Source organism: Hippoglossus hippoglossus, chromosome 3 (assembly GCF_009819705.1).
Source record: "Hippoglossus hippoglossus isolate fHipHip1 chromosome 3, fHipHip1.pri, whole genome shotgun sequence".
Lineage (NCBI taxonomy): Eukaryota > Metazoa > Chordata > Actinopteri > Pleuronectiformes > Pleuronectidae > Hippoglossus > Hippoglossus hippoglossus.
Genome location: NC_047153.1, coordinates 31,455,831 through 31,472,709, shown reverse-complemented (window position 1 = coordinate 31,472,709; position 16,879 = coordinate 31,455,831). Strand labels below are relative to the sequence as shown.

General features: G+C 40.2%; 1 protein-coding gene across 1 annotated transcript; it reads left to right on the top strand.

The window, feature by feature from the left end:
* The first annotated feature begins 1,486 nt into the window (after positions 1 to 1,486).
* Positions 1,487 to 6,596, top strand: rwdd3 (RWD domain containing 3). Its single transcript, XM_034581577.1, has 5 exons — positions 1,487 to 1,671; positions 2,129 to 2,358; positions 4,230 to 4,439; positions 5,664 to 5,782; positions 5,913 to 6,596. The coding sequence occupies exons 1-5, from the start codon at positions 1,587 to 1,589 to the stop codon at positions 6,049 to 6,051; spliced, it is 783 nt and encodes a 260-aa protein (XP_034437468.1). The 5' UTR covers positions 1,487 to 1,586; the 3' UTR covers positions 6,052 to 6,596.
* The last annotated feature ends 10,283 nt before the right edge of the window (positions 6,597 to 16,879 follow it).

Here is a 16,879-nt window from a genome sequence, read left to right as displayed (position 1 = left end):
TCTGCAGTCTGGCTACAATGCAAATAAAGTTTCCTGTCAAAAATATAACCCCACCTCCTAAGAAAAGATGTTTTCAATGGGCTACATTAAACATCAATTACTCACAGGATGAAATAAAAAAACCTATTGTTGAAAACTTAAAACTGACAAAAAAATCGGGATGGGATTGTTACAAGAACATGGTAACGTGAAGGGAATATACAACACACAGAGCTTCCTGGTGCTGCCAGTGAGTGGGTCACTTGTTAAGAAAGTATAATGCCTGATATTTGTTTGCATGTGTTAGTTTCCTGTTTGCTGTGAGTTAACCACATAGTTGACAACATAGCAGTGGAAGCAACCTAATCATAGATGTACAGAGAGCAATTCAAGACCAGTGACTAACACGTACCCCAAAACTCTCTCTGACTGAGACATGTAAATTCATTGTGCTTTCTTAAATTGATATCATCCTAAAACTAAGACCTGTTGTAAATTTTCCAAACTCTTGTTGAGGGTTGAGAACGGGGTGTTGCACCTTGTTAAGGCCCATGAGACAAATTGTGATTTGTGAACATGGGCTATACAAATAAATGTTGATTGATTGATTGATTGATTGATTAAAATATATGAAAATCAGCCTACATACTTACTACTCTGAATAATGTTTTTATGTCTAGTTTTTATTTGCTCTCAAGTGTGCTTGACCCTGCCTGCTGCAGCTGACAGAATGAGAATGAGAATATGCTGCACACTGCTCCTTTTATATAAGATTTATATTGGGACATTTTTGTTGGGTTCAGTGAAGCCAGGTTAGGAAACTATGAACTGAACTGAGAGTAAACCTGTGTCATTAAGAAGAGCTGAAGCTAAGAGATTCGTTTGTACTGAATATACGAGACATGTTGCTCTGAGAGAGTGGAGTGCAGGAAACAAAGGGGGGGAAATATCATCACCTGTCTGAGAATAGGTTACAGGGCTCACTCAGGCATTTAGCTAGTCAGAAACAGTCAAGCATGTTCTACTTCACTGTAAAGAAAATACACGAAAAAGACAGGTCACATTTTTCAGTCACCAAGTAAAGAAAACACCATGGCTTGTCATTGTTTGGTGTCCTGGGGAAAACAGTGTTTTCTTTTGCTGCACAAAGATCCAGACTCCAGTCGATGGTGCTCATGCACCTGTAAACTGGTTTACCAGCCGCCAAGAAGCCTTGAATAAGTTATATCCAATACAGATTCAATAAAGTATATCTTCTAACTACTACCAGATCTAAAAACCAGTAATAAAACAATACACTTTTAAATTAACTATTCAACATTATGTCTGATTAACTAAACCACCTGAGTGTGTTCGCTATGCATTTTATTCGCTTAAAATTTGTTTTAAAATGACAATTGCAGACTTATGTTGACCAATTATAATCTTTTATAACACAGCAGAGGAGGAAACAATATTGCAGCGCTGCGGAACAGATTGTCGTCAAATGCGGCACTACCCGGACGACGGAGAAGCGCACAAGTGCAGCACAATAACATCCGGCGGATCTACAGAGTGGACGGGAGTGAAGTTACAGAGACGGTGTTGATGGTGTTGACTCATGAATCATGTGTGAAGCTGCCTTAGAGGAGGTCTCCGTCTTGTCGTCCATTTACTGCGGAGAAGGAGAGTTCCAGCTCTTGGAGCAGTCTGGTACGTGAGCACAGGTTACACACCAGGCGTTGTCACACTGACTGCCTCTGCACATCCTTTTCCTGTCTGTCAGCACTTTATTTTGATAACACGGTTACAGACGTGCAATACCTATTCACACACACTCCATACAGTTCAAGTTGTTACTTCATTTGCAACGAATATCACACTGCACCTCTGAATGTGTATAGTTTTTAGTTTTGTATTGTATTTGACTTTTTTTAAAGTAAGCACTGCTTTTACTTTAATTGAACTATTGCACTGCTGAGCTGACCGGTTTCTCCTTGTCCAACACATGTCCTTGTACTGTTGACCCTGTGTTAACTTGCATATTATATATACAACCTGCAACTTGAAAATTGACTGTGAAGCAAAACAACACCAATAAGGGACATTAAACTCAACTGTGTGTGTACGTGCTGTCTCACTGCTACAACACTACCCTGTTTCCTTGTAGCTCAGGATGGACTCCTTGTCCAAATTAACAGCACCGTGCTGGGAGCGGGCAGGGACACGAGTCTGTTGTTCCATCTGCACCCGCGTTACCCCTCCTGTCCCCCCGACATCTCTGTCTCCTCCACCGCTCTCTCCAGGACCCAGTGTCACGACATCAGACAGAAGCTACTGGACCAAGCTGCAGCTTTACCAGCAGAGCCAATGGTTCACGAGCTCGTAGAGTGGTTACAGGTAAACAGCCTAACCAGTCAAACCAGTCTCCACTCATTTAGCGGTGCGCATTTTCTCCAAAAGTTCCATTACGAGCATGTAGTTAAGAGTGATTTCAAAATAAAAGCGACCTTCCTGTAAATGGGACGTCACATTTGTGCAGTCTGTGAACGCAGGAAGGAAATAAAGAGTTAATATCTAATTTATGGAAATACAGAAATTAATTGAACTACATGAAGTAATGATAAGTAGTAAATACATTCAATGAAATTACAACTTCCCATGAAACTATTAATGAGAAAATTGAGACTTACAAAATTAATGAATTGTCATTACCACTGTGTGAATGACTAATCAAACTTTATTATGAAGAAAAAAAAGAATTTTAAGCAGCAAAATAACAGACTGTCATTGAGAAACTACCTGTTTCCACAGACCAATTTCAGTTCACAGCGTCAGGTCACCACCGCAGAGCCTCTCCCTGACAATAGCAGGACATTCTGATTCTAATTTTAGAATTTCAAAGTAAAAGATCTAAATTCTATAGTGGCATTGTCATTTGCATAGTATTTTTACACAAGGGATATTTTTATTTTATTCTTACAATCTCTCTATTACTGTACAAACAAAGATAGGAGGGGGAAGTATCAATGTGATATATGTGTGACCTGAGTAATACCTATCACCAGAAATCAAACTTTATCCATAACACCTTTTCAAACAGATGATACAAAATTCTTAACATTGAAAACATACTAAAAAGGTTAATTAAATCAAACAAATAATTAATAAACAAAGTAATAATACAAGTAATAAGCAATAGCATAAAATAGAAAAAGTAGGTGAAAAAAAAAACTATCTAAATTGTAAAATTGGCAACTGTGAAAATATATTTCCTGACCAGTCCTGTCATTGGTGACCTGTCATTGTGAAGTGTAAGTAGTTTGTGTGAACAAGTAGTTTTTCAATGACAGTCTGTTATTTTGTTGCTGAAACTTCCGATTTTTCTTAATAATAATGTTTGACTAAACATTCACATAGTGCTAATGACAAATAATACAATTTTTAAGTCTCAATTTTGTCTAAAGTAGTTTCATGCTGCTCCTCTAGGGGAGTTCGCTGGTGGAGCACAGCGGACATTTAGGCAAAAAAAGTGCTGTAAATAACCTTGTTTCGAGTCGAATATGAATGTCAGGGCTTGCGGTAACTTGGATAAAACCACAGGAGCATTATGGTGGCATTTTATGTTTTTTACATTTGAAGAATTGATCTCATTTAATTTTCTTCAATTGTATTGGATTTGGCTGCAACGCCATTTACACCTGAAACTCTAAAAGTGTTTTGTGGACTCAAACACTTCACCCACCCCTCCATTGGCATAGTGGTGAGTAGATGATGAGTGAACTATCCCTATAACACGCCCATATCTTAATATTTACAGAAAATGCACACCGAGAAATTAGTGGGGGCAACTTCACCATATGTTTCGGAGTGGAGACTGGTTGGACCGCAGTAAACTTCCTTACATTTTCAGACATTGACTTCAGAGAACGTCAGAACAATTGGGTCTGGACCTTCTCCTTAAATTGCTTTTCACACATTAACTACGCAGCAGCAGATTTTCCACTCAGATGCCTTCACAACAACACAGAAATCTCATGAGCGTTAAGGTGAGGGGCGGTGCTGTCTGAAAGCAGAGTCTTTGGGTGAGCTTTGAGACTTAAGCTGGCAACATGTATTGAAGAACATTTTCACACTGAGGGAAAAATAACACTGACTTGGATAAAATGATAGAAAAGTCATCAGCATTCACAAAATAATACAATTTCAAAACAAAGCAGACCTTACAATCATGATAAATGATGTACCCTATATGCGCTTTGTAACAATAGCAGTGTGAGGAGGTGAAAGAGGAGCAGAGTAGAGGTGAAGAGGAGGTGAAAGAGAGATGGACTGCAGTGCTGTCGTTGGACCACATCCGGTCTAGAAATCGTTACATCGGGCTCCTGGAGCGCTGGAGCCAGCAGCTACAGCTGACTGTGATTTTATTACTGGGACGACATATACTGGTTATTCTGCAGGGAACCAAACCCGGCATCAAGGTAAGAACCCACATTTAATACTGCATCGCACAAAGTCTAAGATAGTATTTCTATTACCGTGTAGCTTTCTTAACAATTTAAAGATAATTTATGTACTGGAAAACACACAGTAAGCATTAGTGAGAGTAAAAGTCAAATGGATATCCTCAATGGTGAAGTAATCTTTCATATTTCGAAGAGCGATCATAGTGTGCATCATTCAAAATTTCTGGACACTGCATCGACAGCCAGTGGTTGAATGATTCAATTTTATTTGTATAGTGCCAAATCATAATATACATCATCTCCCATTCTGCTCTTACAGACTCTTGGAACCACAAGAGAGCCTGTGTTTTGGAAGCGAAGTGATGTATTTGGACAATACGGTGTTATGACCTCTTTGATATATGAAGGGGCTTGATTATTAAGGGCTTTATATGTGAGGAGCCAATGCAGAGAAGCTTAGACAGGAGTAATATGATCTCTCCTTCTAGTTCCTGTCAGGGGCCAAGAAAATACAAAGGAGTCCAGCATTGTCCTTGTATACGTTCACACTGGCTCTTCATTAATTTTTGTGGCTTCCAATTGACATAATTGTGTCTTTTGAACAAAAAGTTTCTCTTTTCTCACACATTACTCCATCTATCAATCAAATGTTATTTGTATAGTCCATATTCACAGATCACAACTTCTCATAGGGCTTAACAAGGTGCGACATCCTCTGCCCTTAACCCTCAACAAGAGAGGGAAAAACTAAAAAAAGAAAAGCTTTTAACAGGGGGAAAAAAGAATGAAGAGGGATCCCTCTCCCAGGACGGACAGAAGTGCAATAGATGCCACATGTAGCAGAGCAGTTAATGATGTATGTGACCGCAGCATTAGTGATTAGGCTAATTTTGGCAAGTGATTTTACTTTTAATACAACTACTTAAAGTATAATGTAAAGCAAGTACTTACTTTTTACTCAAATAGAAAAGTTAATTTGGCACTTTTACTCGGGTACATTTGTCTATTTTTACTTTTGAGAACTTCCTCCAACACTCAACCTTACTGTGTAAAGTGATTTGAAATAATGTCTGTTGTTCTTTGTAACTTTAGACTTTAGTTCCTACTTGACTAAATTTGCCAAAATTAATATCTAACTACTGTTAGATTGAATGTTAGATATTTGAGATGTTTTTGTGATCAGAGTGACTCCCTCTGCTCTGTTCACTGACTGTTATGGCCAATCATTTGTCTCCTCAGGAGTTTTATCACCTGTTGAAGACAGTAAAGGTGGATGTGGATTCTTCAGGCAAGAAATGCAAGGAGAGGATGATGAAGGTTCTCATTGAAACCCCTTTGTCTTGCTCCTATGAACATGGGTATGGATCACATGACACAGATGTAGCAGAGAGATGGAATAAGGGCAGAAATTATAGTCCGTGTTGGATCATCACATAGTGATATTATTACAGCACTTAAGATCTCTGTCTCTCCATGTGTTTCTTCCAGTCTCCAGAGATTTGAGGTGAAGGATTACAAGATGTTACCAGAGCTGAGTGCAGCCTTTCAGGAACTCCACATGACAGAGCTTTACGACCAGATACTGCCTTCGTTGGGTGACTTGACAGCACACAGGTCACCACAGTGACAAATCCAGAATCGACAAGCAAAGCTTGACTGAGGAATCAGTCAAAGACAGAAAGGCCTCACCCCCTTTTTCCCAATACGCAATTACAGCACAACACTAGCTGTGCTGTATCATCACAACTGACACAAAGGTACTCTGATGTGAAAAACAGGGAAGGTTTCAGTGTTGCTGCAGTGCACAAAATGGACGTCAAGTTCATTTTCTGTGCCAAACATCAATCAGGGGTAAATAATTAGACGAATGTTACTGATGCCATGACAAATCGTTTTTAGAGCAGACATTAAGACTTATTAGAGCTCAGGTGTTGGTAACAAAATCAGCGATGGCTCTGTTCTATGAAGTTGTGCCAGTAAACTATGACGGTGGCAGTGATTTAGCATTAACATCACCAGGACTCCAACAACTGGAGTAACTAAAGCCAACATTCACTCTGCTATCAACAACTTACCACAACGATGTCAAAATGGTTCCCATGATCTGAATATATTCTATTTAAAAATAGAAGAAATTTCCCTATAGTCAGTGAAAGTATTTGATGTAAAAGTGCTTTTGATATCGGACGAAACACTTTGTCTGCAGAATTCCATTCTGCTGCATGCAACATCTAGTGAAACAGAAAGCTCAGACATGAATTAACATGGAAACATGGAATTCATAGTGAAGTGGATTATATGTGCTTTTATGTACAAAGCACTGGGGGAGAATAGAGAAAGTTCAACACTATATATCAAAAACAAATGGGAATTGGAGTTAAATATAGAAATCTCAGAAGATGATTGGTATAGAATGTGTATGACACAATGCACTACCACTGGCTCACAGACATGGAGAGAGTTCGGCTGGAAGAATCTCATTAGATTCTTTATAACCCCTCAAATCAAGAGTAGACAACCATGCTGGAGGCTCTGTGGTAGCCAAGCGGCTAACCACACACATGTTTTCTGGAGCTACTCGAAGCTACCACCTTTCTTGTATACTGTATATACAATTATAAATGACAATGGGTTCTGACATTCCGAATAACTGTGTTGTCCTGTACTTAGGGAACATTGAAGATACTGTTCAAATAAAAGAGAAGTATCTGATTAAAAGTTTACTCATGGCTAGCAAAAAAGCAATAACTAGAAACTGGCACAAAACTGAACCCCCAGGGAAAGAACACTGGTTTGAAGTTATCCAGGAGATTTATGCAATGGAAAGGTTAACTGAAAATTAAAATACATTTCTTTGAAATGGAGGAAATGGACCATCTACATGAAGAGTGATGCCAACAATATATGCCTGACTGTAAAGGAAAATGCCCCTCTGCCTGTATTGCCCCTGACTATGTAGGTTTTCATGTTTGTTGAGGACTGCAACTATTTATGAAAATCAAATAAAAAATAAAGTATTTGCTTAAAGTTAACTGAACAAATATCTGCTTTTGCTTATTTACAAAGCATATTAGATGTTAGTTAACATTTTTTGGGGCTCAGTGAAACATTAAACATTAATGATTAAAACATTAATAAGAAGGGCCAGAGCAGACTGTATCTTCTCTGGAGACTGAGGTCTTTTGAAGTACAGGGGGGGGGGGGCTCCTTAAGACCTTTTATGACTCTGTGGTGGCATCTGCTGTCATCTTTGGAGTAGTTTGCTGGGGCAGCAGCATTTCAACAGCTAACAGGAAGAGACTGGATAGACTGATTAGGAGGGCCAGCTCGGTCCTGGGATACCTGCTTGACCCAGTGGAGGTGGTGGGACAGAGGAGGATGATGGCGAAGCTGTCTTCTCTAATAGTCAACCAGTCCCACTCCCTGCAGGACACCATCACAGCACTGGGCAGCTCCTTCAGCGACAGACTAATCCATCCAAAGTTCAAAGGAGAGGTATCGCAGGTCGCTCCTTCCTGCAGCAGTAAGACTATACAACCAGCTCTGCTCCCAGTAAAACTACATGCACAACCATTATGGACTGCACTTAACATTTCTCAACTGTGCCATATTCATCTGTCTGTGCAATATAAACAGTTCATGTGCAATCCATTCACTGTACATATTCTCTCATATAATAAATTTCTTTACACTGTATATATTAGTTTAATTAATTCCATTCTTATTTTTCTATATTTCTTTTATATTTCTACTTACTGCTGATGTCTTTTTGCTGCTGTAATATTGCAAATTTCCCCATTGTGAGACTAATAAAAGACTTTATATTATATTCTTATAATTTAGCTCTGGTCAATTCTTTATCTAATAATGTGAATCCGCTTTGAGGGTTCATTCAGGTTTTAGAACTTGAATTGATTTCAACCAGAAAGGCCAGAAATAAAATGCAAAAAGACTGAAGGACAAAAATGTATCACTGATATAGTCACCCAACGTCAGCCTTTTAAAGGTGCAATGTAGTGTTTTCAAAGACTGTCATTGTCTTGAGGGGGTGGTGAGGCATGCAGCCATCTTAATAATCATGTTGTTTAAATGTTTAAACACAAGAATTAAATTCAATTGGAAGACTATTTTTCCGCAATTGCTGCTGATCACATGAACAAGCCCCAGGAAACTGTCCTCACCTCTAACTGTAAAACTTACCGTGGCCAAATAACGGCCATGCTGTACATACATCAAATTGTACACATCTATTGTTCTTGGTACACATCTTTTCTCTAGTGGTTATAATATTTTAATACTGATTTCAATTTTTTTATATTTCTTATATTCATACTTGCACAAACACCTCAGCAAATTCCTTGTATGTGGCAATAAACCCAGATTCTGATTGTAAATGGTTTGGTAAATGGTTTTGTATTTATATAGCGCTTTTCTAGTCTTGATGACCACTCAAAGCTGTTTACAGTACAGTTTTACATTCACCCATTCACACACACATTCATACAGTGCATCTATTAGCAGCACTGTGTTGTTCTATGAGGGGCAATTCAGGGTTCAGCATCTTGCCCAAGGACACTTCAGCATGCAGATGGGGAAGACTGGGGACGACCGCTCTATCCCCTCAGCCACAGCCGCCCTACTTGTGAGGGAATGTTATAAACTATACACAACTACTTATAGGGTTGCTGTTGGAGAATGTATTTCTCATGTACATCTTAATGGTGCATGGAATGCTATACCGTGACCTTCTCCATGTGTGATCATAAATATGTCTTACAACTGGCTGACCTAAGGTCATGAGGGCCCCCTAAGTGGGTGCTATACGATTAAAGGTTTGTTTCAAGAAGGTGGCGGCATGTCAGTGTGAGCCGATAAGGTAAACCTTGAGAGTCTGTCTAGGGACCCAAGGAGACGCAGCCTGGTAACTTTTCTTTTTCCTCCAGAAGGTATAATACTGTGTAGCATCTGCTGTACTCTAAGCTTTTTGGTTTGACTGTCAGCATGTATGATAGACCAAGAATCTTCTCTGTCGACAGATCCCTGTTGTAATAAACTTATATATTCAAGTAAGGACAACTGAGGCTCATATAGTTTTGATTCAGCCATCATCATCAGACAACTGTTCAGAAGATATTCCTCCATCAGTTGCCAATCAAATTAATTCTATGTATAAACCCCGGCATAATAAGCTTTTATATATTATAATCAGCCTACACCATTTTGGTCGACACAAACACACAAACACACACACACACACACACACACACACACACACACACACACACACACACACACACACACACCTATATATATAAGATTACATACATAGTGTAATTAGACTATTAGACTTACAAAGTGTGCCTTCGGAGAGGGCAGTAGTGTTCTTTGAAGGGTTTGACTCAAAGACTCAAAACACCAATCTCAGTTCCATGTGGTCCCAGAAAGTGGAATAAGTTACTGTTGCACAAATAAAAAAGATATGACAGCAACCACAAGTAAACCATGGCTTACATGTAAAGTGCAAGTGTGATTTCTTTTACATGTTATACTACATTCGATTTTTATATAATTAGGGCCCGAGCACCTCCGGTGGGAGGCTCTATTGTATTTCGAAGGATTTGTATTTCCCTTTTGGGGCTTTTTCAGGGCCTAGACATGCTCAAATCGTTACCAAAGTTTGCAGGGAATTCAAAACCCCAACAAGTAATTGTATTCTGGAGTCATTTGAAATGGGCGTGGGAAAATGGCTCAACAGCGCCATCTAAGGAAAAGCCCCTCAGTTAGCTTTCACCGATCTTCACAAAAATCGTAGCCCAGGTGTATCATGACCAGACAAACAAAAAGGTCAGAGGTGCAATTGGAAAAAAGCAACAGGAAGCCCGCCATTTTGACTTTAGTGGCCATATTGGCCATTTTCCACATTTTTACTTTGATGTACTTGTCCCAGGGCTTTCATCAGATCAACTTCATATGGAGATGAGTGTCATCACAGCAAGATGGAGATGAAAACTACCTCAAAGATCGATTTTTCGTCACATGGTGTGACCGTGGCGTGGCGTCAAAGTTTGATTACACGCCATCAAAACACAAGGTTCTGTATCTCAGACATATTTGGTCCAATCGAGTCCAAACCATAGACTGTATATAAAGATGGACGTAGGGTCCGTGACGTCACCCGTTGGTTTCTGAAGAGTGAAAATTAGGCTAGTAGTAGGCGTTCACCCGGCGCCATCTTGCCGGTGCTGACTCCTCCTAGTTCCTGGCTAACCAATAAATGGGCAAAGAGGAGGAGCGCGAGTGAAGACTGACAGCTGAGCCACGCCCGCAGAGCTCAACGTTACCTGGTTAGCTCAGGCTAAGGAACTAGGCTACATGCTACCCGCGGCTGCTAACCGGCTAGCGCTGCGGTGTTGTTGCTTCAGGATGGTCGCGATGTTTACAACGAACTCACTAGAGGTAAGTAACCTTGAAACTACACAACAACAAAACCTATTGCTTTATCTATTATCATAATCATATGCTTACATGCCTCAAGTGGTTTTTAATATGGAATTGTTATAAAAGTTACCGTTTATTTAACACGTGTAATGAACAGATTGAAGCAAATTAACTACACTACTACAGCCGTGTTTGGTTGTGACTTGATTTTAATAAGTTAATAAGTTAATATGAATACGCTACATGTGTAAGTTGCATGTGATAGTAACTATATGTTTCACAAATGTTGTGATACATGCTGGTATAACCACCATTACTATTGCCACCTTGTTTATTTAGCCTGTTATGGAATTTACAGTGAATTAGACAGTTTAGATATGATTATAATCTCCACACACCACTGTTGGTTCTCATATTTATTATATAATTATGTTTTCACACAGAGAAGTGGAGAGACTTGATGTGGACTGTTATCAACAGCTCTGTGGGAGATTATCACCTTGAATATTACAGATGAGGTAGAAAGACATTTGATCTATTTGTACAATGTTTTATTTCTTTCAGTACATTACATTTCATTTAGCTGATGCTTTATCCAAAGTGACTTACAATATGTGCATTTAACCATGAGGGTACAAACCCAGAGCCCAGTACATTGGTTCTGTCTGAAATCTGTGGAGCTTCCACCTGCTGAACACAGAATAAACTGTAAGAACCAGTCTTTGCTGGAACATACACAACATAAAACATCCTTTTATAGTGAGTTTCTTCTTTTCATTAGATGAAGCACTGCAGCACCTGATGTCCTCAGCTTCCACTGTGGCAGCAGCAACATGGTGGAGATCGGCAGCTTCAGGCTGGTCAACATGAGGACGACCTGCACCAGCTTCATCTGCACAACACTTCATGTTTTCCTCCCTTAACTAAAGATGGCCTGCAACTGTTTAGAGTTGGCAGTCATTGCTAAGTGTCATGGATAATAGAGTTAATTTCTATATTCATTATGGTTGGTTAAAAAAATGAACACTTATCAGAACAATGTTTATCTTTTACTTTCTGATTTGATACACTTTAGATAAAAACCCAGTGTTTTATTTTTCTTCTTTGCCATAAGAGACTGTAATGGCAGATTTTGCATTTGTGTAATGTTTAATAGAAGAACAGATATGTATTTAGAAGAAGTAGATAACAAATGTGTTTCTGTGACTTACAAAAGTTGCAGAGGGGACTATAAGTGTTTATGACCCCCACATGTGTGTCTTAGCAAATGCTTCACTGCAGGGGTGTTACTTAGTGTGTCTGATAGAGATGGGTGAGGGGAACTCTGCATTGTATACAGGACTGGAGTCTTTTGATGTTGTAAATGAAGTTAGAGGTCACACCAGGGGTCTGGGACGGAGATCTGAGACAGGAACTCTGCCCAACCTGGTCAGACATCAAGAGACTGAAGAATACCTTTTGGCTCCTCGCAGGGAGGGGCTTCTGATTGTATAAGTGAAGTGATTCTCCTGTGCTCTGTGCTCATTCTATACACGTCACACTAGGTGGCTGTGTGGGGTGAGCCCACCTGCAGGTGTTTTAGTTGAACTTTCCGAGAAACAATGTTATGTGTGTATTATTATACAATAGAGTATCATTATTAAACAGAAACTGCCACCACAAGACAGAACACAGTCAGCACTGCTGTGTCCTTCAGGCTCGTCCGTCACTAATAAAATGACAGGAAACATAAAAGTATGGCATTATTGTAGAGGAAGTGTTACTTATGAACAAAGTTTGTATCCTTATTTTCTGTGGATATTCAACTATGTATTTGAATATGGTTTTGGATTAAACAGTGCACTACCAAGACAATGAATGTACAGTATGGAGTTCTTCCACATTAATTGTATTGCATTTATAATTTAATGCATTATGTATTATGTGCAATACTTTGCTTTGATTGTTTGTAAGTTATGAAAACAGGTCTGTACCTGGAGTCAGTGTTGAAGTGATGACCCTCAGTGTTCAGTCTGGTTGGATTCCAGTTGTGTCTCATGTTGGACATCCACAGGTGCAGGCTGTCTGAGTCACGTAGAGGAACATTCAACACAAATACACAGATATGTAAAGTCATACATGTGCCAGGTTAACTCCTTAACAGACTTTTACATGGTAAAAATAAAAGTTTATTACTTCAAAGTTCATCAGATCATAATCATTTCAGCTTAGGAAATAGGTGGTGGACATCAGCCTCAGGTTCTCTATGTGACTGTCTATTCTAGGAAAGTTACACTTCCTATAATTTATTTATGTGACAAAAAAATACATTATTCTGCATGTCCACTTATTTAACACAATAATTCAGTAAAGTCTGCCTAAGATTAACGATGTAAAAACTGAATGTAGCCGACAGGTTTAGTTTTCACTAACACGTTACAACACATCAACACCAATACTCTGAATAAAGAGCTTTAGGAGACGTAATGCTACTTTAAACAGCTGCTCTTAAAATGCAGATGTGACTTTAAATACTCACGTTTCAGTTGATCACAGTAAATCTGTTTCTGCAGAATAATAATCTGTGTAACGTAGTCAAGTCAAATGGGTTGGCGAGTGAAACAACTTTACATAACATTAGATATCTTACGTGGTGGAGCTTATTCTCCAAACACACACAGTCTCCTGTCTCGGTTCATGTCGGTAATAACTCCCGTACGGTCCCGTTAGCATCGCCATTACTGCTGGTATCTTGCCTGCAGGCTAGCGGAGCTAAGCTAACAAGCCAGGTACAGAGACACCGATACCTGCTCATCACTACTGTTAAGACTAAAATCTATGTTTTCCTTTGAATATTTGTTAAGACTAAAATCTATGTTTTCCTTTGAATATTTGTTAAGACTAAAATCTATGTTTTTCTTTGAATATGTGTCTGTGAAGATGGCAATGAAACTGAACTCTAAACAAGTGCAGTGTGTTAGACGGGGTGGGGGCAGGGGCAGTTTGGGCTGAATATGTGGGAAAATGTGCGGCCTTCACATAGTGACTGATAGTAGCCGTTGCTGGCTGGTTTTAATCTTGAAGTTGATTGTTGTGTGTGTGTGTGCGTCACATCGCAGTTCAGTCTTGCACCTGTCTGATAATGCCTGTTTGAGAAGACTGTACATCTGTGGCAGACAATAAACTGTACTTTGACTTGTTCTCATACCTAACTTATTATATTACAGCATAAACTCCATTAGCTTTATTTCAAAAATCACACATAGATGAATGCACTGTTTTCTTAAAAAACTGTGACATACCCTTAGAAAGAATTCAAGCAGCTGCCACTAGGGTCTGAAGGACAGATAGGAAAGGCGTTGTTTTGTCTAGAAAATGCGCATGCCATACTGAAAGCTCACAAGCTGTCAGCCGATTCAAGGCTTGATTTAAAACACCAAACCAAACACTGTCAGAAAGTGAAGATTTTCCCAGCTACTGTCAAAGGAGGGACGAAACGGGGAGCAGCTCCTCATCATCGGCGAATTCCAGTGCCTTGAGGCTGGGACCAGCCTGTGCACTAGCCACGTGACTCCCCCTCCCAATGAAGTTCTACCTATTATTATAAATATTGCACCTGTCGTCCGCTCGGGGCGACTCTTGACTTCCCCGTCGGTATTAGGCGGCTTGGGGTTGTACTTGAGTGCCCATAGCTATGTAGTAGCTGTTCATTGCTTCTAAATAAATACTTTTTTGAACCAGACCGACTCTACCCTCTCTACCTAAGGAAAAAAGAACACGACACTACTAACACTAACACATACATAAAATAAACTTTACTTACCACAGAAACGGGAGCGCAGACGTCTTTAAGTTCTCCGTCCGGGGAACAAGCCGAACATCAAACCGTATTATTCATCCGATATGTGAGTGAAACCTCTCCACAGACTCAGGTCCTGTTCGGTCACGGGGGTTAGCCTGTTAGCCTGTTAGCTCAGGTGAAGCCGAGCAGGCAACAGGCTAGGAGCTGGAGTCGCGAGCTAACGGTGACGTCACCTGTCCATCAAGTGATAATTATTCATAATATCAAACCTCTATATAATTTAAACGAGTGAGTTAGAAAAAAATTCACCCCCCTCAGAATTGTCATGAAGGAAGAACTAAGTGATTGAGACTAAAACCGTTTTTTGAACCATGCTGTAAACAGGTTTAATTCTGCTCTAAAGTCGGGCTTTTTAACATGGGAGTCAATGGGAATTGACTCCTTCTTGGAGACAGCCTCAAGTGGCCACCCAGTGAACTGCAGCTTTTTGCACTTCCGTATTGGCCTCATCGCTCAGCCCGGGATGTTGCCCCTTGGTACACACCAGAGAGAACACTGTTGCGTCAAAGAGAACACACACATCCAAGATAACTAAGCAGCTAGTCTGACATCATAGCACCAGGCTTTCCAACAAGCCACGCCCCAAAATATTGACTGTTGCTATAGCAGCGGTAGCTACCTTGGGAAGCCATGGGTTCTTTTGACTTCATGTGACTCTGCACCGCACTGATTTAACGTGATGCATGCTGGTTAGAAATTTTGTCTGACTTTTACCAGCGCTGCAAAACATCACCATGTCACATGACCTTAAAATATTGTGGGAGCGAGTCAGCTGCAATCAGACCGTGCAGTTGTTCTCCTTCAGCTGCAGCACCTGGGTGCATAAAAAAGTACATAAAATGACGGAAACTATCGTTGTTAAACTTTATTCAACATTCAACGGCCGCAGTAAACACCAGAACATGTGCAAACTGCATCATCATTATAACATCTGTCAAAACCACGCATGTTCACAGTAAGACAAGCTGGAGGGTTTTACTTTACATTTCTTCTTCACCCCTTTAAAAGTCCTCTCATAATTTGTCATTAGGGTACAGATTTTATTGCTGCAGCCGGAGGAACTGTACTGTGATCACTCTGCAAGGACTCGGCAAGGAGCTGCCTTTGGGCAATCAAAAACACACTTTCATTCTGGTAATCTGGTAACAAGATTCTTGATTAAAAAGGTTTGGAGAAGGCGTTGCACAGTCTGGAGAAGAACCTGCTGATGGCGCTGGATCTTGATGGTGGTGTCACAAGCAGATCTTTGACGACAGAGACAATATATTTGTCCAGTGTTGGGTCTTCCATTTCCAATTCTAACAGCACACTTACAACCCCGTGCCACTTTTTGCAGATTTTTTTGAAAACGGCTTTGTCAAGTTGTTTCATCATTTTTGGGGTGATCTCAAAATCTTCATCCTTGATTTCGACCCATATGTTTTCGAATAGACGCTCAATGATGGTGTTTGGTGATCTGAGAGTGTTCGACAACTTTGCTTTAGCAAAGATCCTCGAAACCAGCTTCAGAACAATTATCCTGATGGGTAATTTCCTTCCTTCCACTGTTGGTTCTTGCTCTTCTCTGTATTCGTCACTGAATTCAGGAGTGGTCACCTTGCTTTCTGAGCCAGACCCGTTACCAGGTGCCGAAGGCAGACTGGCCCCACCGATCGGGCCCTCTGACACAGCTTTTTCTAAACTATGTGTTATCACCGTGGAAGTGAGAGTTTCTGACTGTGTGTGAAGCCACCACCTCATTACTCCAAGGAAACACCACACAATGGCAAGGATGTCAGCTGATATGATAGCACGTGGCGGACAAACCGTTATGCTTGTGCACCGTGGTTGTGAGGCTTTTGGTCGTGAGGTCATCTTAAATCTCATCCTATCTATGTGATTGCTGAGGATATTATTCAGCTCGTTGGTTAACTCGAGGGTTTCACCACTGAAAATATCATCCATCCATTGAGACCCATTCTGCCCCTGCTGTATCTCACCAACTGCTGTTGGAAGCAGAGCGTCAATATCACTCGTAACAGATTGCATTGACTGCCTACCCAAAACCTTGTCAAAGGCCGGGTTGTAAAGGCTGTCAAAGTACTTGTTATTCAGTCTGCCCACAATACGACAAATGGACGCTTGGGCAAACTGCTTTGCAGCGATTGTCCTAATCCTTTCAGACACTTTCTTCAGA